At 39.7% G+C, this 23,593-nt stretch overlaps 1 protein-coding gene across 1 annotated transcript in view; it reads right to left on the reverse strand.

Moving 5' to 3' along the window:
* Nucleotides 1-23,593, reverse strand: part of LOC147169644 (alpha-1,6-mannosylglycoprotein 6-beta-N-acetylglucosaminyltransferase B-like) — a 79,175-nt gene that overhangs the window by 43,239 nt on the left and 12,343 nt on the right. The window contains exon 3 of the mRNA XM_086082990.1: nucleotides 7,152-7,302. Coding sequence (XP_085939116.1) covers nucleotides 7,152-7,302 — 151 coding nt within the window. The remainder of the gene's footprint in view (nucleotides 1-7,151; nucleotides 7,303-23,593) is intronic.

Below are 23,593 nucleotides of genomic sequence, written 5' to 3' on the forward strand. Positions count from 1 at the left end.
GTGCCGACAGGAATCGGGAGCGTAGCTCAACTTCCCATAGCTGACGTCGTGGTTTACTTCATCAGACGGCAAACTCGTTGGAACGGAGTCAACAACGCCTCTGAGAATCGTAGCCAAGTAGCGTACTCCATTTCGGCAGAATTTTTACAATTATTTAAAGAATACTGTAAGAAGGAGATTAGTTTTGCAAGGGCTAATACATTTATTACACTGGCATAAAAGTGTAGTAGTGGTAAGCATTCTCTCTCAATGTTCTGCGACTTCCATCCACATTCCACAAACATGCATCTTAGGTTAATTGGAGACTAAATTGTATGGTTGTTCGTCCATCTGTGCCCTGTGATTGGTCAGCAGGGACAGACTCGAGTTCACGAGAGACTAAAGAGGACAAGCATGATAGAAAATGGATGGATTTTAGTACATACACACAATTTGCAGCACCCTTAGTGTATGCGCAGTTAAAAAAAAAAAAAAAGCTGGAATGTTGATCTCTTGCCTAATATTCATCTCACACACACTCATATTTTCAGTCAGATTGGCCTCACCGTTCCAACACTTTAAGATAGGAGTGTGTATATTCAAACAAAACGTATACCACGGCTATTAGTGTCAACTAAAGCTAAAGTAAGCATGTGTTCAGCCTGGGCTTGTTTTATAGCTCCATATGTATTCATACAGTTTTATACTCCGTTCTCTTATTAACTTCCATTTTCTACAAACCCTGCTGCTCAAAATGAAATAAATGGTTTGGATTTTCCCCCTGCTGCTGCGAGTGGTGCACTGAGACAACATTATATTATTAGCAAAAGTAATGACCTTGCGTGGTCTGTTAATGAAGCGGCCAATGAAATCACATTACAACATCGGGCTCTGGGGGTGTGGCGGGGAGGAGGCGTCCACTCAAAGAGTCCACCTAATCTAACCTTAGGTGTGACAAAATTGTCAAATTCAAAAGGGAGGGAAAAATACATAAAGCACAAATGTGACATAAAAGATAGACATAGTGTGCTGCATAAAAGCCGCGATGAAATGGGAAGCCGATCAAGCACCGCGGGGCACGACAATAAAATGCCCCGCTTCCTTTTCATTTAGAGGATAACAACAGGGTCGGACTCAAACGACAAATTATGCTCATCAAGGAGTACAACAACACTTTTCTGTGGACATTCAACGGCTGCGTGGCGCTCGCCAATGAAGCCGCGCGCATTTTAACGAGCGTCTCCTCGACAAATCAGCAAAACAACAACAACAAATCAAGACGGGCTGGAATAGATGAGGGAAAAAAAGCAAGAGAGAGGAAATCAATGAGCAGAAGGAAAGTCTCTATGGAGATAGGAAATGAAAATGTCTTCTCATATTCTACTTAAAAGAAAGCTGCCCCCCCCCCTACCCCCTACCCCCTCCCCCCTCCCCACTCCCTCTCTCTCATCTAATGAGCTCATCCTCTTAAGGCCCAGAGGATGGTCAGTGGGGCCGTATCGCCTCACTGGACGCTGTCCAGCACGAGAGATGAACGTGACGTGGTGTCAGCACGTCCGTGTATTACAACCCATATCACTCACGCCACAACCAGCTCCTTCATTTTCATACGCTTACACAGAAGGACATTTCACAATTTGTAGTGTGTAGATTAAGGGGGGAAAGAAAATACTTCGGATATGTGGTTAGTACGTTTTCTTGTTTGTTTTACAGTGCACTCTAAAAAAGAGGATTGTTGAATCAATTTAAGATTACAAATTGAATTGTTGACCAGTTAATTATTATTATTATTTTTTTTTTTTTTAATCGCTTCAATTGGTAACACACAATTGAATTAAGTTAATCCAACGTGAATATATTAAGTTTAAGGAACTCATAATTAATTATTTGTTTAATATATTCACTTTGAATTTACTTAATTCAATCGTGTGTTACCAATTGAAGCAATTTTTTTTATAATTGGTCAACAATTCAACTTCTATTCTTTAATTAAATTAATAATTAATTAAGAGTTCATTAAACTTAATATATTCACTTTGGGTTGATTTTGGATTAATTTAATCAGACTTAATTTAAAGAGAATTGTTGAACCAGTTTAAGATTATAAATTGAATTGATGACCATTTTTTTTGCGCTTCTATTGGTAATACACGATTGAATTAAGTTAATCCAAAGTGAATATATTAAGTTTAATTAATTATGAGTTCATTATGAAGTTACACTCTAAAAAGAGAATTGCTGAACCAATTACAGATTACGAATTGAATTGTTGACCAATTTAAAAAATCTCTTTAATTGGTAACACACGATTGAATTAAATTAATCCAAAGTGAATATATTAAGTTTAATTAATTACGAGTTCATTAAACTTAATATATTCACTTTGGATTGGATATTAAGTTTAATGAACTCATAATTAATTCAACTTAATATATCCACTTTTAAATAGAAATTAATAAAAATTGTTACTTCAAAAAATAAACACTTGGCTTTGTACTGTGCTGATGACAATAGACAAATTGTAATTTGATGCACAAATTGCAACACAATTTCCAAGAGAACATATTGTATTATAAAGGTTGTGAGTCACCAAATTAAGAAGACAAAAAAGCTGGAGACACGCCAAAGAAAGCAAAGGCAACCATACTGCACCAATAACCAAAATACTGCGAGTCAAGTCAACATTATTGTGCCTCCATTCGTCATTATTATCTCCCCTTCTCCTTCCTTGTTATTTTCTGCCCTAATGAGTGGCTGCCCTGCGGGTGAATTGCAGGCGGAGACATCCAGTCCAATTCGCCACTACACGGCAATGTGTCAGCGCTCATGAAGCTCAAGCAAAAGATGAGACTCCTGCCCAGCGCGAGCACATCTTTCTGTGAATGTGCGCCTGACTGCCCTGTTTTTTTGGTGTGGTCTTTTTTTTACTACGAAATACTCCATTAGTTCGTCTTCCCACTATGGGCACAGTAGTCAGAAAATGCCAAGAAAACTTAGAAAAGAAAAAAAAAAGGTCTCGTGTCACACATTTAATGATTGAATCATACGCCTCTCCATGTCCAAGGAAGCCAACCTGGAGATGTGAACGTACACGAGAGACACGAGGAGGAGAATCACTAGACGGGTGCGTGCGTGAGTATTAGTGTGTATGCATGCATGTGTGAGTGTTGATGTGCGGCCATTAATTCTGTAGGCTGCACACTCAATCAGGTTGCTGTCTGCGTGCCCTGGTCTCATGCCCAGACTGGATTTATTAACACGTGTTAGTTGGAGTATAACTAATGGATAATCATTATGGTGATGCTTGCTAGATGGCGCGTGCAGATGTACCTTTTTCTTGAGCGCTTTCATTTTTTTTGTTTTTGCTTTTACGAATCCATCTAAGTGCAAATCAAACACTGCAGAGTGGGGTGTGGGGGGGGGGGGGGTAAAGTAATCCATTTGTATGTGTGTAGTTAATGGCACCTATGTAAGTGTTTTAACTACTCTCTATGAGTTCAGCAACAACAGGCCAATTCTATGCATAAGGAATGAGGATGGTAGCCAAGGGAGTGCCTCACAAACCTGAGAAAAAAAGTCAGCATCGGTCAATGGAATGTGGAAATTATAATGGATACTCTACAAGTAAAATACCCTTGAGGTCGTGCAATTTGGAATTTGACCAACATTTTTGAGAAAAATACAATATATCTCTTGCAGCCATGAGGGACATCCCCACCCTTTTTATTTAGCTTCTTGCATCACCAATTCTATATTTCTATCTTTTTTTTGCTCCCAATTGGCAGACTTTAGACATGCCATGAAATGAGAGAAAAATGCATAGAATCAAAAATAGTCAGCTCAGGCTTCTTCCAAATGTGGATACAAATAGGAGATGCATTGGATGTGTGCCCGCGTGAATGAGTCATAAACGCACAGATTAAATATCTCGTCACACACCCGTGTCATTCCAATCAACACAAATTACTGAAGCATAGACCAGGGTTTCCCCCGGTGCTTTACAGGCCTGGCAGGGACTGAGGAACTATATCTGGACAGAAGTAGGGCTTTGCTTGGTGCCAAGGAACTATAGAGAAATTAGTTGAAAAGCTTTATGTAATAATAATAATAATAATATATATATTTTTAAATAATAATAATAATAAATGTTATTTGTATCAGGGGTGGACAAACTCGATCCTCGAGAGCCGGAGTCCTGCAGGTTTTGGACTGGTTTGCCTCTTTCAACACAGCTGACTGCAATCAACAGGATCACTATCAGGCTTTAATGCAGAGCTTGCTGACGAGCTGATCATATATCAGCTGTGTTGGAGAAGGGAAAAGTCCAAAACTTGCAGGACTCCTGGCCTTGAGGACCAAGTTTGCCCACCCCTGATCTCGACAAAAATAGTCCTTTTGCTACTATCATGTATAGGTCAGGGGTGGCCAAGATGGGTCCTCGAGAGCCACTATCCAGCCTGTTTTTTGCATGTCTGCCCTCCGTCAGCGCAGCTAAATCTAATGATCAGCGCATCAGCGAGCTTTGCAGAAGCCTGAAAACGATCCTGATCATGAATTAGGTGTGTTAGTGGAGAGAAACATGGGAAAACAGGCCGGATAGTGGCTCTCGAGGACCCAACTTGGCCACCCCTGATAAGTGATCATAAACCATTTATCTGAGCTGAAACTTGACGTGTCGCGAATCAGTTATTTACCAACCCCATTTAAAAGATGGACGTACAATATTGAGTTGGTGTTTGACCCTAACTACATCATCGCCAATAACCTTTTTTAACCCATTCACACTTTGCCGGGCGAGACAAAAACTGCATATTGATTCCTTTTAACAGTTGCAACAGTGACAATAAGCACACTTCCACATCCACGGTCTGAAAAGCAACTGTGCTTCCTCGGCATTAAATAGTCCATTACTCGACATTGATTGCAGTTAACACCAATGCCAAACTGTATTAATTGCTCCATTCTTCCGTTCGAGTGCCTCTGCGGCGATGTGAAGCTGAAAGCTTATCCAAGATCACTTAACAAGGTTTGGGGATGTGTGAGAGACCGTGTCAGTGTGTAGCACATCGGGACTCATGCACAGGTTTAAATGTGAAAAAAAAAAAAGCATGCGGGATTTAAGTGACAACGAGAAGGCAGAATTTGAGCATAAAAAGACAGGAAGTAAAAGAAGATGGGATCAGATAACCGACAATATATCGTTCGCACCTCTGCTCTCTTGCAATTGAGGCAACTCTGAGGTGCGCCAGTCATGCTTACAGCCACATAAAATAGAGCGGAATAAACTGGCCTATTGGATAAAAAGGAGTGGTACCGTCTGACTAACATTTATCTCAACTGTTTTTGTAAACAGAATATGCGGCTGGATGAGATTAAAGCGGCACGAAATCCAGACGGGTTTTCTAGGTGGGCCTAAGGTGCATTACGGTTGCTATGGCATCGCTTGTGCTGTGATTTTTTGGGTATTGGCAAACTGATATTCTACGAGCATGAATATGAAGTTTTCCTATCATGAGCTTCTCTCGTGATTTCAAATCTTATTGATGTTATGGCCACTGATTGGTCATCTTTGTCCTCCGGGCGCTAACTTTTCGGGGTAAGTGCATTATAATGGAATTTGTTTTTAGAGAATTGAAACTGTATAAAAATTTAAAACTTAAACATTTGTGTGTGTGTGTTTTTAATCATGCATGGGCTACCATAGCTCAGACTCATGACGGTTTTCAGCGAAGCGTAAATGTAAAGGTTTGGCGACAAGAGCAACCAATTTCAAGAAAAACGAGAAAAAAATACTCAACTAGAAATGCTGAGTAAGGAGTATGCAAAATACAAAACCTGGTCAACAATATAGTTCATCTTCTGAAGAACTGTCAATGTTCTGAACTGTTATCAATAAAAATTGAGAATATTCAATTAGTTGTACTGTTTTTTTTGAATACTTGAACCCCTTTCTTGTGGAATACTTGCCCAGAATGTGGCCCAGAAACCCCCAGACTGTCTCAAAGCGGCCCCCCACATAAATTGAGTTTGAGATCCCTGGTTTCTAGAGAGCTGGAATAAGTTCTGGCAGACATGCAAAAGAGTTAAAAATAAAAGCAGGCAGTCAGTCTGTTGCCTTTTTAGTATGAATAGTTTTGAAAACGTTCTTGATCAAGTTTTCCTCATTAATATGCATGAGTCGGGCAAAAAAAACTGCCTAGGACAACACGCGCACACATCATTTTGGAAGAGAGCGACGTCCCAGGCGTGAAAATTCAACATGCTTCAAATCGACGAACACACTTTGGAACAGCTTAAACGGTGGTTGACATGCGGAGACCTCAAAGTGGGCGGGAAGAAAGCAGTTTTCGTAGAAAGGTAAGATTTATTGCATGATCGTTGCTGCCACTCCGGTGCGGTCTCGATGACTGCTCATATCATGATGGTCGCTAATTTTCACGAAAGCGAAACACATTAAAGTCACGATTTTCATTTGAAGACTTTAAGCATACCTTCGTTCGATCCCGGTCATAACATCGCCAGTCGCATATCGGTAGACACCAAAGCAGCAGAGGTTTGTTGTAACCATAATATGTCTGTTAAGTATATTTATGGTGAAATAGTGAGTCTGTTGGCAAAATTTGCCTCGTACAAATACACTCCGTTCGTCGCCTGCCTGTGTTTCTTGTCCAAAAATGAACCGGTCACGCTCATGTGCGGTTCTAAAAATAGTAGTTTGGGCTTAATTGTAAACTGCCCTGTTTCAATTATATTCATATTAGAATCACAGATCACTTTAAAAAAATTTTTTTAATTGGGCCAGCGTCTGACGGTAGATTGTCGCACTGGCACCAGGCCAACAATACTGAACCCTGATTTTCCCCAATATTTGTACAGATTGACTTCCTTTTAGTGTATACCAATTGTATGAAAAAATCAGTGCGAGTTTTTCAGTACTTTTATCAAAAGTGAATGACGCATCCTGCAAATAATTATTTACATTACATTACTGTATAAACGCTAACACCTTGTGTACTTGACGAAGACAAGAAGCCTAATTTTAGAAATTTGGAGTCCAGCTGCTATGATTATGACCATTCTCATCATCAAAGAAAAGAAACGGCATGCCGTTTGATTGCCTCATTCAAAATTTCCAGAACGGTGAGAGAAAAAAAAGAAAAAAAAGAGCCTACTTGTTGATTGCAGAGCTGAGCTCGTCCAGGCGTCGCGTATCGGCGGCGGTGGCGTTGTCCAGCTTGGCCAGGTTGTCCATTCGCTTCAGAATCACCTCCAGCATGTCACTGATCTTCCTCAGCACACCGCGCGACTCCACACCTCCCAGTACTGAGCAGACACAGGAGACAGGAAGATGCAAAAGTCAGTTCAAAAGGAAGAGAATAGCTGATCTCCTGGTTATTCTTTCTCCACAAAGAGTTCCATTTGAGTTGTTAACCTGCATATCTTCAAGCCTGAACTGTCATTTCCTGCGCTCACAGCATGAATTGAATCCTGCCCAGTGCTGTAATGCCATAAAATGGCCATTGTCCACTCCAGACATCCCCAAGCGCACTCCAGCGCGATATCTGAATATGATCTTACCGTCGTCATCCTTTTGATATAAAGATGCTTGTGCGAGTTACGAAGCGCCAGGAATTCATTAAGTGGAAGCTCTGTGTGCAAAAGCCAATTATTTCTATCACCTCACACTGGCACAGCGGGGTGCTCCAAGTGTGAGGAGGGGCCTTCTATGTAGTTATGGGTGCACACTGGGATAAACGCTCTGGTTGTTTGGGATTGAAAACAGGAGTCTGGGCAGAAGTAGTGTGGAGAAGACGCCACGGGATTAAAAAAATAATAATAATGTGGTGGAAATCCTCTTTAGTGCAATTACAGAGTGGCAACAGTTCAAGGTCAGCGGGGGCTACAACTTAAAACACGATGGGTGAAAACAAAAAAGTGCAGACACCAACTGAGCACATTTTAGATACAATGGAACCATGAAAAAGGTCAAATGTAATCTGCGGTCAATGACAATGGCGAACTTCTTTCTATCATAGCACAAAAAAAAAAAACAGAGTCTCATCGAAATAAAGGCAAATTAAATATTCAATTTCAGAGGTAAACAATTGCTTATGTCATGAAAGGGGAAGTCAACCCCTCAATTTATTTTGACGTTTATATGTTCTATGCAGCCCCACTAATCTAAATTTGGCATTTTGGTTAATATTGCATTAGTGGAATACGAGTCAAGCAGCGAAAAAACTGCAGTTTTTATCAATATCAGAAGGCGGCCATTTTGCCACTTGCTATCAAGTGAAAATGACAACACAGTTGCTCAAGTCTCAGGAAACAACCAATCACAGCTCAGCTTCAGAAAACAGGTGAGATGTGATTGGTCGTTGCCTGAGCCCTGCGAAACTGTGATGTCATCTTCAGTCGACAGCAAGTGGCAAAATGGCCGCCCCCTGAGATGGATAAAAATGGCTGGAATTTGTTTCACAATTCATATTGCACAAATGTAATATTAATCAGGTCACATATACCATATCAATGTCAAGAAACAATTTAGATTGACTTCCCTTTAAAAGTTTCACGTCGACTATAAGATTAACCATCATACAAGTGTAAAAACAACCCGTGTATACTACTAAAAGTTAAATACAACTCCAAATGATTATAATATACACATATTTGTGATTATAATACTTTGGATATTTTTTTTCAGATTATGACTATTTTTAAGTATGACATGGTGACATCAAAATACTTCTTTTAGACATTAATAATTGACATGAGAATTTTAGATATTAAAATTTACAAGTGCATGAGAATTGTTATTAGAGCAGCAAAAGAAAATGTTGTTGACTTAAATGCAGTCAAATCTGCTTCTCTCGTCACTCTCAACATGTTGTGGGCCCATTTAATGAAATGTATATGCGTGCTAACGAATCATGTAAAATAAAAGCTTGCATATCCTTAATGTAGATGTAGACAAGAAGCCAATTAAAAGTAATGTAACAAATATTCATGGCGAGGCATTTTGAGTGGGCGTGATCATCCATATTGTTTGCCTTCCGTAGCAATAATTATAAGCACATACCGTATACGGCAACTCGCAATGTTAAAATTGCTTGTCTTAATGGATGCATACATCATTCAAATAATTCCCCTGCAGTCAAATATTGCTGGAATGTCACCTTTAACCAGCAGAAATTGAAGGAAAAAATGAAATTGGATGGAAGGTTTTGATGTCTCACTTCACACCAATTAATCAAATGTTTCATTAAAGCAGCACTGCAACGTGTGTGTATTTCATTCAGTGGAATATTTAAAAGAAGCAAGCTCTTGGTATTTTTTATGCCCTGAAATAAGCCGACACGCATATGAAGCAATGCAGTGGCCTGTTTTCTCCACTATATTGGGATTGAATATTTAGAGTTTCTGCAGAGGCTTGTAAAACATAAACAAGACATTTTTAGTGCGTCGAAATGGCCGACGAAACTGAGGGCTGTTTATATGCACGGGTGCGACTCCTCTTAGCTCGCAAAAGTCTTTACAACGGGAGTATCAACATTATTATATAGAGGCCTTGGGTCCCTTGAAAGGCACGATCTAAAATCGAGGATAATCATTATCATCGTTGGCAGAAAGGCAAATCATTAGCAAGTCCATTTGTTGTCATGCGTTTGTGCCCGCTTGCCCTTGTTGTAATAGAAATGACAGGAAGGGGCTACACAATGCAAAATAAAATAAAATAAAATAAATAAATAAATAAATACAACCTAACCCTGGACTTGATTCGTTTGTCACAAACTTGAAAGCAGCTTTTGTCTATCAAAAATAGACTTCAGAGTAAAGAAAGGAAAAGGGTTGGGTTTTATGCAAATACAGTTTTGTCACCTGAGATAGACTCACCTGGAAACTTAATGAGGAAAATGGATGGATAGAACATGCATACGAAGCAATTCAAGCCATAAAAACGAGAAAACAAAAACAAAAAAAAACTATAGAGTCGATCAAGATAATGCAGTGAAATGCCCATCACTAGTTGGACTACAACGGATTCCTCCCTCACAAATTCAAGGCTGTGTATGTCCCAAAATGTGCGCTCATCCATATTAAAGCAAAGGGGGAAAGGGACAGAGGTGACAGGAAGTGCAAATTAAAAACAAATTCTGTTAAAACACTAAAGCCTGTTCAGAGATGTTTATTTTTAGATTCGCAAAGAAGTTCTGAATTGCCTTTACGGTTTAGAAATACTCATCAAATGCAACACGGTGCCCTAAAATAGTTTGAAACATGAAATTTAAGGGGAGGAAAAAACTGTTGGAATAAGTCGCAAAACTTCCACTTCAGGCTGACTGTTTTTTTTTTTTAAAAAAGGAGCTAAATCTTCTTGAAGCAAACATTCAAACATTTGGTATGCGAGGAAGCTCCGAGCTTCAACCTGTGAGTGACTTACGCACACGCACGCACGCACACATCACACCGGGATGGTGTTTTGATCGGCCGGGGGCGTGTTTGCATATTCATGTGATGAGAAAGCCATTTGTGAAGCGATGAATAGTGACAGGACCGCCTGCTCGACAGGAGTCGACGAAGCTAAATTAAACGGCAAGCGACGTCATTTTGTCTTTGCGACTTCCAGCTGTGATTTCCGAGAAGGCGGCTGTATTTCTGCATTTCCCATCCTTCATAGACAGCTCCGAGAATAGCCACTGTGGCACCGTTCAGCAAATGGGATCCATTCCCGACTCCCTTTAAGCAATTGTACCGTTTGAAAAAAATTGATTGGAAATGTATTTGAACGCCAACAACTCTAATATAAGACGCAGAATGACCAGTACGCAGCGTGCCCATTTTTGGAAGTTCTCATGTAGCAACCTACCATGAAGTAAAAACGGAGATTTGGCCACTGGTTTAGACCACACATTGACAAGATGTATCCTTCATTGTTGCAAAAGAAAGCCCTGCTTTTGCTCATGTTAATTAGGAGATGGAAGATACAAGCAGCAGAGAGAAAAACTATTGGCTCGGTGGGAACTTGAATAGATTAGTCATGCTGTTACTTGTAACAAAAAAAAATAAAAAATCACTCCACTGGCTCCTCTCCGATTAGAATCGCTGGTAGGGCTGCACAATATATCGAAAAAATATCAATATTGCAATACATATCACAAAGACATGCAATAAGTTTCATTAGAAACGTTATGCTTTAATCTGAATGAATGATGATAATCTAAATGAAAATTCGCGTGGATGAAGAGGATAAAATATTCAATAAAAAAAAATATATTTCACTCTTTAAAACAAAAGAAATGGAAGGGGACAGAAAGTAAGTAAAAACTTGTTAAATGAATAAAATAAAATAAAAAATTAAAATGTGATTTGTATATTGGCTGGTAAAATTTCATTATGGGATTGATACATTATTTTAAGGCGGTTAAACTCCATCAATTCATAACATTTTAAAGATTTGGTTGTATAAATAATGGATTAGTGTGGCCTCCGTATCCACAACCGAAAACGACACGAATAGCACGTTTCTGTAGAAGAACGATGGGTTCGGTATAGGTTTTGCCAGCACACCCCCCACGTTTCAACGCAATAGGTCAGGTATGGAACAATCAATTATATAACAATAACAAAGCATTCTTGTTAAAAGATTCTTTAACATTGTCGTTTGGGATACCTTAGCTTTAACATATTTCTATATGTCATTTCCATGTTCACCAATAATAATACCTAGAAACTTAATTGAATTAGTCCTTTCTATTTCAGTATTGCTTCAACATCTACATTTCTACAACTGAAAATCATAAATCTGGTTTTACTAATATTTATTAATTAATTAATTGAGTTCATGTTGTAAATAATGCTCAGAGAAGATTGAAAGACTTCTTAATTGCATAGTAGTCACTTCTCGTCAATCATTAGCCAGTGACCATCTAAAGTACATCTGAATTTCCACCACTTTTATTTCCCGAATCAACTTATCTGTCGAAATGTAAATTACAGTCGACATAGCTGAAAGATATTCGGCTGCACGTAACATCTTTTCAACTGACACGTCACACTTTCAAACTGGCGGCAGAGAAGAAGGCTAAAATCATCATTCAGGCCATTAACCCATGCTTTCTCGATAAATCTGCCTCGGTCAAATGACATCTACGGGGTGTGTTCACTGGTGTTGCAAAACAGAGATGGCATACGATGTTGACACCCAGAAGTGTGTGTTACGCCATGGCGCAAAAGGTCAATACTGTAAACCCCAGATTTGCACAATAGAGCAGGAATTTGACAGGTACGTTCCCCAAACAATGACGCGAGATATAGTGGCGTCTTCCTCTCCTCTACATGGAATCAAGCAACGCAAGAGTAAGAGCAACTCCTCTCTCAGCACACAGAGACGTAATGGCCCGACCGCCGTTCCAATCTCCACAACAACTCATCTCATCTGCACACCAACGCAATTACCGCAAATTGCATTCGCTTTAATTATTATGGCGCAGGAGCTCCACTGTTCATTAGCTAAAGAACAGCAGGAGTGGGCGAATATGTGCCTCTTTTTTTCTTTATTTGCTGCACAAATGGCTTTAGGCAAATGAAAACGTCGCCATTAAGGCCTGCGCTCGGTGAAAGACACATGTAGGGTTCTAATAGAAGATATCAAAGACCAAACACAAGGGAAGGATCAGTGACAAAATGGTGACCAATTGGTAATGATTACATTAGCAGTTTGCTATTCCTGCATCCTATTTTCACTTTTGACTTCAGCTTTTAAACACTTATTTTACTTGTTTACTATTTAAGAAGCTCTTCGACACCCATAGATCACTTCTCTTTTTTTTCTGGTCCGAACCCATTTGCTGAAACTGCGTAACAAACTTTTAACTTTATATTATATATACTTAATATTCTAGGCTACCAACAACGGTAAGTGCACTCAAACAGGAAATCTTGATCCAATTATCTTCCTTCAGAAAGTGAACGAGGATAATTAGTCAACAAGCTCATCCGTTCACATTGTGAGGTCACCAATATGTTACTGGTGGACAAACCCGATCACTCGTTTGATAAAAGTCGGATCGCTTTCACACCATAATTCAGTCTCTCTGTGAATTATTTCAAGTCTTTTGGATCTATCAGTGTCTCGGGGGAAACAAATCGATTTGAAAGCTCCAACCAGTCTCTATATCGTGGATGTTCACCCAAAAACGTTCTTCAAACTTTCAGTTTGATTTTCATGCACTCAAACTGGGGCTTGTGAAAAAATGTGCCTTTTTTTAGAATCTGCATTTGCGACATCTCTTTCAATCCTCTCATCATCTCTAACGCTTTATGTTAATGTCTTTGCACTGCCATTCTGATCTACCATAAAACGTTTGGACTTGGGTCTTAGCAACACTATGACAAAATAGCACGGGCACTATTTCAGACGGATGTTCCCAAACAGTGGCAACGCAGCGATTATGAACGATGCCCTCCTGACTATTGGCGAGCATCTTTCTATTCATGCACACCTCAACACCGTCTTGAGCCAAGCCGACAGGCCTGACGGACACGGGCCGTGACCCTCGTTAGCATGTCCACCATCTATTGAGCTTGACGTCCCTCCACTTACCGCCTCTCGCCACAACTGTGCTGACAGAGGCGGCGCTTGCGGGGTCTCCTTCCATCACAGCCCACATCGATGCACGTTAAGTGCAGAGACAAAGACAACTTGGGTTGTTTCCAGAAAAGGTGCGCACACGCATTTGTGTTGTTGAAGCTAATAGGGGGTATTTGTTCTATAGGGCATTTTAATGAGGAGAAACCAAGTGTCTGCCATTACCATGGCAACCCCAAAATCAGTCCCTTTCGTCCGACGGTTAATAGCAATAATGATTCCATGTGCTGTAATCCCTTATGATCAGCAGAATGCCTTTTATCAATCAACGAAATTTGATTGCAAGAGGAAGGAGCTGAAGGAAAGGACAATTGAAGCGAAAGAAGGACAAAGCAATAAATGTGGCTTCAAATAAAAAGGGACTTTAAATGGTCATCTAAGTGTACTTTGGAAATACCACCGCGGCCCTGAAAGCCAGTGTCCCCATTTATTGTCATCACGTAATAGAAGCAATCTCTGAAAGAGAAGGACAATTTAATGAATGGAAACAAATGCTTTCCATTTTTGTCTCCCTGTTGTAATTCTGATAGCATCACCTTCTGTTAGTTTTAAGCTTCCCTTCACATGTGCACATATTTCCTGTATTTGGCAACTCCAAACACAAAACCACCATAGGTTTATCATTCATGTTTACGTCAACACCTCACACACCTCATCTCACATGTTGGCCTGCGGTAAAAAAACAAATTAGCATCCGTCCAAGCTTTGCTCTGTGCAGGGAGCTTTGGCAAAAGCCGCAGGTTTTGTTTCCCCCCCCACTATGGCGCACTTCAGCGCTCTGGCACATCCGCTCATACGGTTATTTACTTCTGAGTCACAGGCAATGAAGCAAAGGATGGCTTAAGTTGCGTGTGAGAAAAGTAAAATGTTCAACTTCAAAATGGAGATATGCCAAGTAAAATGAATAAAATGGCCAAGGTATTTATTTATACAGGGCCAACATTTTCTTATGCTTTGTGTGGTGGATATTTCTCTTAGGAGATGATCTGCCTTCTGTTGGTTTTATTCAACCAATGAGTAAAAATGAGGAAGAAAAAAAAATGACTCATCTAACTTGCATAGTATGCAAAACCAATAATTGTGTGAATATTTTGTGTCCAAGGTTAGACATATCTACATTGTTGACAGCCTTGGATACAAATAATGTTGATTAATTAAAAGTGGAAATAGTTCACCAAATAAAAATAAATGGATTCCGGGTTTATTAACGTCCATTAGGATTGGGTTTAAAATCTCGGTATTCAATAGGAGCAACATCCGTAGCGTTAATAAAAATCGTAGCAAATGTCACAGAAATCAAGATGGAGGTAAGAAGTGAAATGGCTGTGAAAGATGCACATTAAAGGGTAAGGTGTGCAAAAATGACAAGTAAGATTTTGGCTGATGGCATAAAACTGTCAAGTTGCTCTCATGTTTGCACTAAGACGTACAAATCAAAATGGAACTTTTCACACATCTGAGTAAAGCATAGCTAACAATGAGCAAGTTACCCTTTGTGGCTGTAGCAAATAAAAAGTTGTAATGATTAAGTTTCAACATGTAAAATGGCCGCTTCTGCATACAGAACGGAGGAAGATGCGGTGCCTATACGAAGACATAAATATCTGCCGCTGTTACATTCGTTATTGTTCCGATAACGGATGAAAAGACCGCTGGCATATTTCATCTGGTGTGATTGACATGCACCTGCATGCAATGCACATGCTTATTCAATTCCACGGTATAGTGAATTATTTATAAATTCCCTTGTGCTGAGCATGGTGTTCTTGTGAAATATTGATGATCAGTTACAGGACAGTGGCAAACATTGGTCTTGTGTCCTTCTATGTCCAAAGACTCAATGTATAATGTAATACTAGTTACTTTGTGTGTGTTGTTGTATGTTGCTTGGTCTTTAGGATGGATTGACTAGGTATCGTTTGCATTTGATTCCCTCCTCTTGCTCTTCATTTTGTTTTTGAATGAAATCTGCTAAAAAGACCACATGCATCATTTTTCAAGCACAAAATCTGAAAGAGGCTATGCTGCAGTTCCTTTTAAGTTTCATGCTTTGTTTTCTCCTCCATCGTGGGTTTCAGGAGCTTTGTGTTTTAGCATATGACACTACTGAATTGTTGATCTCGTCGTTTTTCATCTGGTTTTGTGTATCAGGCACGGATAAGAAGGATTCCAATTGTGGTTATTATTTAGCTCCTGATCAGTTGTGTTTGGGAACGTTTCTTTAAAGGATAGTGACCAGATGTATCAAATATGACACAAATCAAAAGTCATATGTGGAAGTTGATTAAAAAAAACAAAGTTTGTTCAAAGGGACTAATAATGTTTTTTATTTACTAAGAATCTGAATGTTCTATCATACTGTAGCTTTCATGGTTCGGGCTTTATAGGGTTAAACATTACAGTTTCAAATTTGGAGATGTCGTCAGCTTTTTTCCATCCGTTGACTGGTTAGTCGGAGCAAAACTTGTTACAGTCAACTTTGACTAGCAAAACACATCTGCAGTCACCTGCATAAACGCTTTGTTTAACATTTAATAATCAACATTTCTGAGAAGTATTGTCTATTTTATTGCTTCATGTTTTTGTCGTGTTAAATATTGATTGTGAAATGCTCCAGTTGTGTGTAGTTTTTTTGGGTGATTAGCATGGTATTGATGGTTTCTATATTGAAATCTCAATAATGAGCCTTGGCATGAACAGAGAGCATTCTGGGACATCTTGATATCGGTAAATTAAATGTTCAAATTTGACTTATGATCAACTCCTTTAAATTGTACTGATAAGGACATTTAAAGCAACACCAAGGAAGTTCCCGTTTATGTTGATTATGGCGGCGCCATATGGACAAATGATTTAATGTTATGCCTAAAGGAAGACCATATTTCCCACGAGGACAAGCACATTGCGTCGTTTTTGAGCTCACGCCAGCAATTTTCTTTTTCGTCAGGCCATGGCAAAGGTACCATTCAACTAATTTTGAGTTGATGTTTCATCAGAAGAGCTATGACAATATTTTTATCAAGGTTGACAAGTGATACTTTAAGTTTCAGAGCTTTAGGACTGCTGAATCTTAAGACAACCATTTTTTTCCCTAAACGGCGACATTTTGTGACGATTTGAGCGTTGTACACATCAACAGCTTCTTGACATGAGCAGATGTGTGACACGTGGTTGATATCAAAGCTGTTGCAATGATTACAACGACCACATGATTGTTGGACGCACTGGAGGGCGTGAGATGCTAAGTGTTTACTCTGTGCAGCAGATGGAAGACAATTGAAGGGTGGAGGCGAAAACGAGGGATGCCGTCAGGCTGATAGTAATTTCAAGTGACTGGGTGGTAAGTGCAGTGTGCATTTGGGTTTTGGGCACACACGCGTCTCTATTTAGATTGGCATCCTGGTGTTTTTCCCTGCTTTCATATTGCCAAGAAAACATCGCTGGTGCCTTAAACCGGGCTTTTGCTTCTTTTCTCAGCAATCATTTCTGATATTGTCATCTACTCTTGGTGCTGTCAAAACACTAGCTTGTTGCGATATTGTCATAGCTTCCATTGTTGTTTTCCATGACAGTGTGATTAAATAAAAGAACAGAAGTGCTGGAAATGTACAATATTACTTTTATACCTTAAATGTATTCGATTCAAAATTACTTATATGCATGAGATTTTTGGAGTAGTCCAGGACCACCCAATTGTTTTTGCTGTAGTAGCCGAGATTTGACTACCCTGCACAAAATCAACACATCCTTGATATAGCAAAGAAGCCCCAGAAGATAAGAGACCCTGCGCCTTAAGCTCCACTGTAGCAACAGTGTTCTTTCTTTTCCTTGCAAGCTTCATTTTGGCGTTAGTAAACACAGAGCTGATGTGACTTGACAAAAAGCTCCAGTTCTACCCTAGAAGCTTTGTGAGTTGTCAATACAATCTGGGAAATTCTAGTCTCCATTTCAAGTTACAGTATTTCAGTGACTATAGTGGGTTTCTCTTACTTAACAAAAGTGTACCTACATCTTTGCCTACTGTCACTGCCAGACATTGTAAGGACCACTTTCAGTTCCAAGCGTTGGATTAAGGTACACATGTACTGTCCTAGAAAAGGGATCGGGTGTTTGGGGGCAGTTTCCCGCAGAAGCAAAATCTTGTGTGGTGCAAATAATAAGAAAGATATCATCACAACATCAATGTTTCAACCAACACCTTGACAATGTCTGCCATGTTGCCTCATGTGAGTCAATAGACAGCCAAAAACAAACATGAAGTTGAAGACATTTCATCTACCCAAACAGGCAACTTCAGTTCTAAATTGTACATGTTGAGTCGGCTCTTATGTCTCGATTGTGTTTTTCCCCTGGGGAAGGTCACATGAAGGTTTTAGTTGTCGCCAGGTGTGGCTGGTGAATGGCTGTTTGGCATAACAACTGGTCATTGGTCAATACAATGCGATGTTCTTTTTTGAAAAATAAAATCCCTCCAAATTTCTCTTGACGCAAGCTTGCCATACGGTGGCCATAACAGGTCAGAAAGATGCACAAACCTGACTGGACATGGGCACTTGAAACTCACCCTACGCCGCTGGACTAAGTGGAAAGTAAACTTTTCAGAATGATTGGAACATAGGGTTATAGGGAATATAGGGTTAACCCTATAATGCTTAACGTATCATATTAATAAATACACGACATTTTGAGCCCTTTATTTGATGAGTATATTACCCCCCCCCCCCCATTAAAACCCTGATGTATATGATCTGATCTGACACATGTATTGCATGGATATTCCATTAGAGGGCAGTATCACCCAGCTGATGGCTTTTCCAGCGACTTTGCAATATCGCCACAATTGAGGAAGGAGACACACCTACACTTATTAATGGTGGGACACTGATATGTTTGATATGTTTATTATTATATTTTTGACTGTTATAAATGCATGAATTTAAAGCATTGTGACCGGATGTATCAAATCTGACACAAATCAAAAGTCGTATGTGGAAGTTGATTTTCAAAAAATTTTTAATTATTTGTTCAAAACCACCAATAAATACTTTATTTACAAAAGATCTTAATTTTTCATCATATATTTCATGATTCAAGCTTTATAGAGTTAACAGAGCACGGGCTATTATGGGTAACTAAAGGCATATGTGATAAATAATAGTACAGCATAAGCTAGCATGAATAAATCATGTTAGCGCCAGTGATTTGCCTTGGTGGCACAGTTAATGCCACACATTGTATTCACTGCATCCAAAAGTGATCTGCTGCCTATGAAGGCAACGGTGCTATTTCCAGAAATGCTCCATGGAGGAAGTGAAAATGTCTCTCAGGGCACATGTGGAGAAAACAAAGAACGAGGGAGGGGGAGAAATTGCTCTACTATGACTTAGTGCTGCTCACTTTGCATCTTTCACACTTCAATAGACTTGTCTTTGATTTCTGCAGCATGCTGCGGCATAAAGATTTTCACTTTCATTACTTTTATCTCTTCATCTTTCTTTCCCTCCCTGTTATTTCCCCCATCCTTCTCTCCGGGTCTGTGGTTCGAGAGCTGTAAAATCTGCAGTGCTCAGTCAAGGTACAACAATATGAATCATCAATGCTTGTGATTAACAACTAAACAAAAATGCTCTGATGTTTTTTTCCATTTCCAGTGCGTGAATTATCCAATAAGAATTTGTTTGATTTGCGCAATACTCATCAGGTCTAATTTGGACTTTTTTAAAACTTTTTCTTGGAAAGCCATCTTTTATTTGCCCTTGGTGTACTTGCTTTAACATTGCAAATAATACAAACTAGAACTTTTTTCGCCCCCCCAAGCAGCCCTCAGTACGTGTATTAGTGTTTTTTCCCCCAGCTGGACGAAAGGACAAGCTGCCAGTATGACTTTATCTCGATCCAGGAAAATAACCAGCTTATGGCAGACGGGACGATGAGCTACTGACATGTAAGACGATACAGGGAAGGTCATTTAGACAGCAGATTATGGCGTACTTACACAGTCACCTTCAGAGATCACATAACCATAATACCGTATAATGTGCTGTGGAGAAACTTCTCATTCACGGGTAATGGGACTTGGGTCAGAACAATGACTCAGACAACTTGGAAATTGGGTCAGCCTTCTCATTAATATGCATTGGAGTTACGAGTTGGAGAAATAGTGTAAGGGACAATTAAAAATCTGGATGGTGTCGCTCGCTGTACTGTAGCAGTATTGACTGGTGGAGTGGGCACCGTCCCATGAGAACCTTCTAAGTCCACATTGTTTAACTGTGTTTTCCTGCATATACTGTGAAAGGTCTATAGGTGAACTGTCATTCAAAATATCCTCCACTTCACAGCAAATCTCTCAGAGTTTATTTAAAGTGGAAGTCAACCATACACATTTATTGACAATAATATGTTATATGTACATATATAAACCAATCACAGCTCAGCTTCAGAAAAAAGGTGAGCTGTGATTGGCCGTTGCCTGAGCCCTGAGCAACATTGATGTCATCTTCAGTCGCGAGCATGTGGCAAAATGGCCGCCCCCTGAGATGGATAAAAAAAAACGGCTGGATTTTGCTTCATAACTCGTGTTCCACAAATGTAATATGAATCAGAATGTCATGTTTAGACTAGTGAGGTCACATATAACATATTATTGTCGAGAATTGTTGGGGGGGGGGGGGGGGTTGACTTAATGTAACAGTAATGACAGGCACCTATTGTTGTTATTTGGTTGACTTAAAAAAGTGCTAAAAACCAATTGTCACCTGCAGTTCAAATCAAACCGTAACAAATGAAGATATATATATTTTTTATAACCCAAGTTGACATCTCTTGTACTGTTACAAACAACAAAACTGAAATGAGATCAAATAAAACCATTCCACGCACAAGATTCATCCAGATGCAGCAGACGCACACAACTATGGTTTATGTAAAGTCTATTCAAGAACAAAAAGGCAAGATCTGTTGCCGTGTCTGACAGGGAATCAATGTAATCCACACAGTTGCCTTCCACAGTGCTAAGTGGCCTTTAAGCTGCTGACACACACACACACACACACATCTGGCAGAACTGCCGCTGACATTGACGGGTCAAATTGGAGCTCGTTTTAATCTGCGTTCATAAAAAGAAATCTGTTTTGTCATGTTTAATCACCAAGTCGTTGCTTCGCTATATTTCATTTGTGCCGATATCGAGGTGGCTCGGTTAACAGCTGTTGGGTTGCCCGCCAAACCCAACCCGTTCAGTAACATTATCTCCTTCACCGAGCTAAAACTTTGTCAGCGTCATTTTCTCCTCCACCTTCGTCCACGGCTCTCACCTCTTTCTAATGTGTTGGCATGGCCGATGATGTCAATGTGCGGGGGATTACCGGAGCGATTTTTGGCAGTCATTGAGTTACCCTTCTATCTCCATCTTGCTTCAAAGCTGCCGTACAAGAACAAATGTGCTCAATTAGATTTCAACTACAAAGCCACGGTGTATTGACCGTGCGCTCCTGGCCTTTTATTTATTTATTTATTTATTTAGCAACCGCACAGGCTGACAATTGATTCAACAAACCTCAAAAAGGCAAAGTGAAAACAATGTTGTATTGGTCTTGCAACAATTTTGGGCGCGTTTCATTTGTAGTGTATTTTTAGGGCCCGATTTGCTAAAAAGGTTTGCACATGCAAAATCAGGCACAAAGTTAATTACTCGCACAAACAGATGTGGAAACCGACTGATAAACCGGATGCACCCAGCGTTCGGGAGGAATATATCCAAAGAGATCAATTTAGCACGGGAAATATAATTGATCAAAGCTGAGACGAACTGCAGTGGCTGATTTGACAGCGTCTGGAATGGCAGCTGCAAACAATGACTGCGTTATTGCGTTTTAGCACGCGGGAAAATTGAGAAAACAAAATTGATCTCAACAGTCTATCTAACAATGCATTTTGGAGCTTTTGAATTATATAAAGCCCAACTTAGAAACTGTCACAAGAAGGAGTCATGCCGTATCGTGCATGACAAAGCTTCTTTCAACTCTGCATGTCCTTGCATCTGGATCATTCCAGAGTAGACCATTTAAAGCTAATATTACAGATGAGCAGATACAGTATATTAGATTCTCACACACAAGAGAAGAGTTACTATACTTATCAAAGCCATCAATTTATTTTCTGTAATTCATTCGCTATTTGGGATCTTGGCAAGGTTAAACAAAGCTGAAGTTTGTCATTTCTCTTTTCCATGAGAAAATAAACTAACTGTCTAAATGTCCAGCATACCATAAAGGTTGTACTCCACCTTAGATATTAAAAGCATTTTACTTCATGAGCATCATCATGCCTTGTTCATTGAAAACAAAAAATGTCATCCTTGTTATTTTATTTCTCCATCATAGCAGGTCATACTAGTAAAATAATTCTCGCAGTGTTAACAGTGGAATTTGCAGTCCTCATTAGCTACAAATCTGCATTAGCACAGCGGAACAATTTTTTTTGCCGTGGTTATCAATGCTGGCCAACTCATGCTACACCTTTTATTTCATCGGCATAGCTGCAGTTGTTCAGCACCGTTTTAATCGCAACTCATTAACATTTTCTACTAGCCAGCAGTTACACCAAAGCTGATGTTGACATTTAATGACGAGCAGTCAAATTGCAGTGCCAGGGTCGAGGTATAATTAGTCACCCCGATCCACTTTTACTAGCTTAATTTGGTTTTAAAGGTTGAAATATGCAGAAGAAATTGGTTGGTGTTCTGTCTTTTTGTATGTTTTGTACAGAGGACTTTATATGTGTCATGCCCCCCAAAATTACGCAGAAAAGTCAAAAAACACAGTAACCCATTAGCTTGTTGGCCCTTGGTGGGCAAAGTTATCCAGAATCACACATACACGCACTAACACACACACACACAGACGGTCCCTAGGCTATGAGTGCACTGATAAAGTGTACTCCCAGAGTGACTTGCGATTCACCTTACACCAGCGACGTGTAGAAGATTGTCAAGCCACATTTGTTCTACATGAAGTGATGTGGAGGAAACATCACTGCGGGGAGTTTGTGATGGAGATGAACTGCCAGCTTGGGAGAAAACACACACACACTCACACACATGAAAGCAGGCCACACATTAAGGCAGCACGATGCGCTCGACTGGTTTACTGCATGATGATGATGATGTTCCGGGGAGGGAGTGACCTAAACAGCAAATGACTAAAAGACACTCCCGTTGAGATAAGACCTCTGCCACAGTGGAAAGACTGGAGGTTAACAATGCAAAAGGATCCCCTGTCATTGTTTCATGTAGAAAAGTCTCAATGCTAAATAAACAAATAATACATTTCAAACGCTAAGGTACAACAAACAATAGCAGAAAAAGATGTGACAGTGCCACACTGTCGGCTTTAGAGTGTGAAAGAGTGTACGCATGATTTTGATCAAATACTGGAAGGGAGCCTGTGCCTGGTGTGAGATAGGTTACATACTTGTGAGACGACAGCCGATATTGCTTACAAACCAGGCGCGCACCAATACCAGTCGTTATGCTAAGGCTAATGAATGCGTGAATGCTATATTGTCAGTGTACGTGTAGTTGTTTGTTGTTGCACTGTTCATTTTCAGTCCGTTGCTTAAAAGGGTTAAAGCGCCACAAAATAGATGCTAATAAGCATTAGCATTAAACTAGCAGACTGGACAGTCAAGCTGTGGTTGTTTTAAATACACAAGGCAGTAATTCTCTTGGATTAGAATTAGTTTGACAGTAAACTTGAATTGGAATTGTCAATTAACAGCGAGAAGTCTTTTAATGAAGAATCGTTTGCCCAAGTGCTGCTTATTGTGAAGCGGGTTGAGTTCACTGCCACCATTTTGAGCATAGCTTGAACTCACTAGTATAAAAGGGAAAATCAGGCATATGACTGTTCATATATCTTGAAAAACTCTCAAGTTAGATCACTCGTATCTCAAGGCACCACTGCA

Source organism: Leptonotus elevatus, chromosome 8 (assembly GCF_054856555.1).
Source record: "Leptonotus elevatus isolate MCC_2025b chromosome 8, RoL_Lele_1.0, whole genome shotgun sequence".
NCBI classification, from domain to species: domain Eukaryota; kingdom Metazoa; phylum Chordata; class Actinopteri; order Syngnathiformes; family Syngnathidae; genus Leptonotus; species Leptonotus elevatus.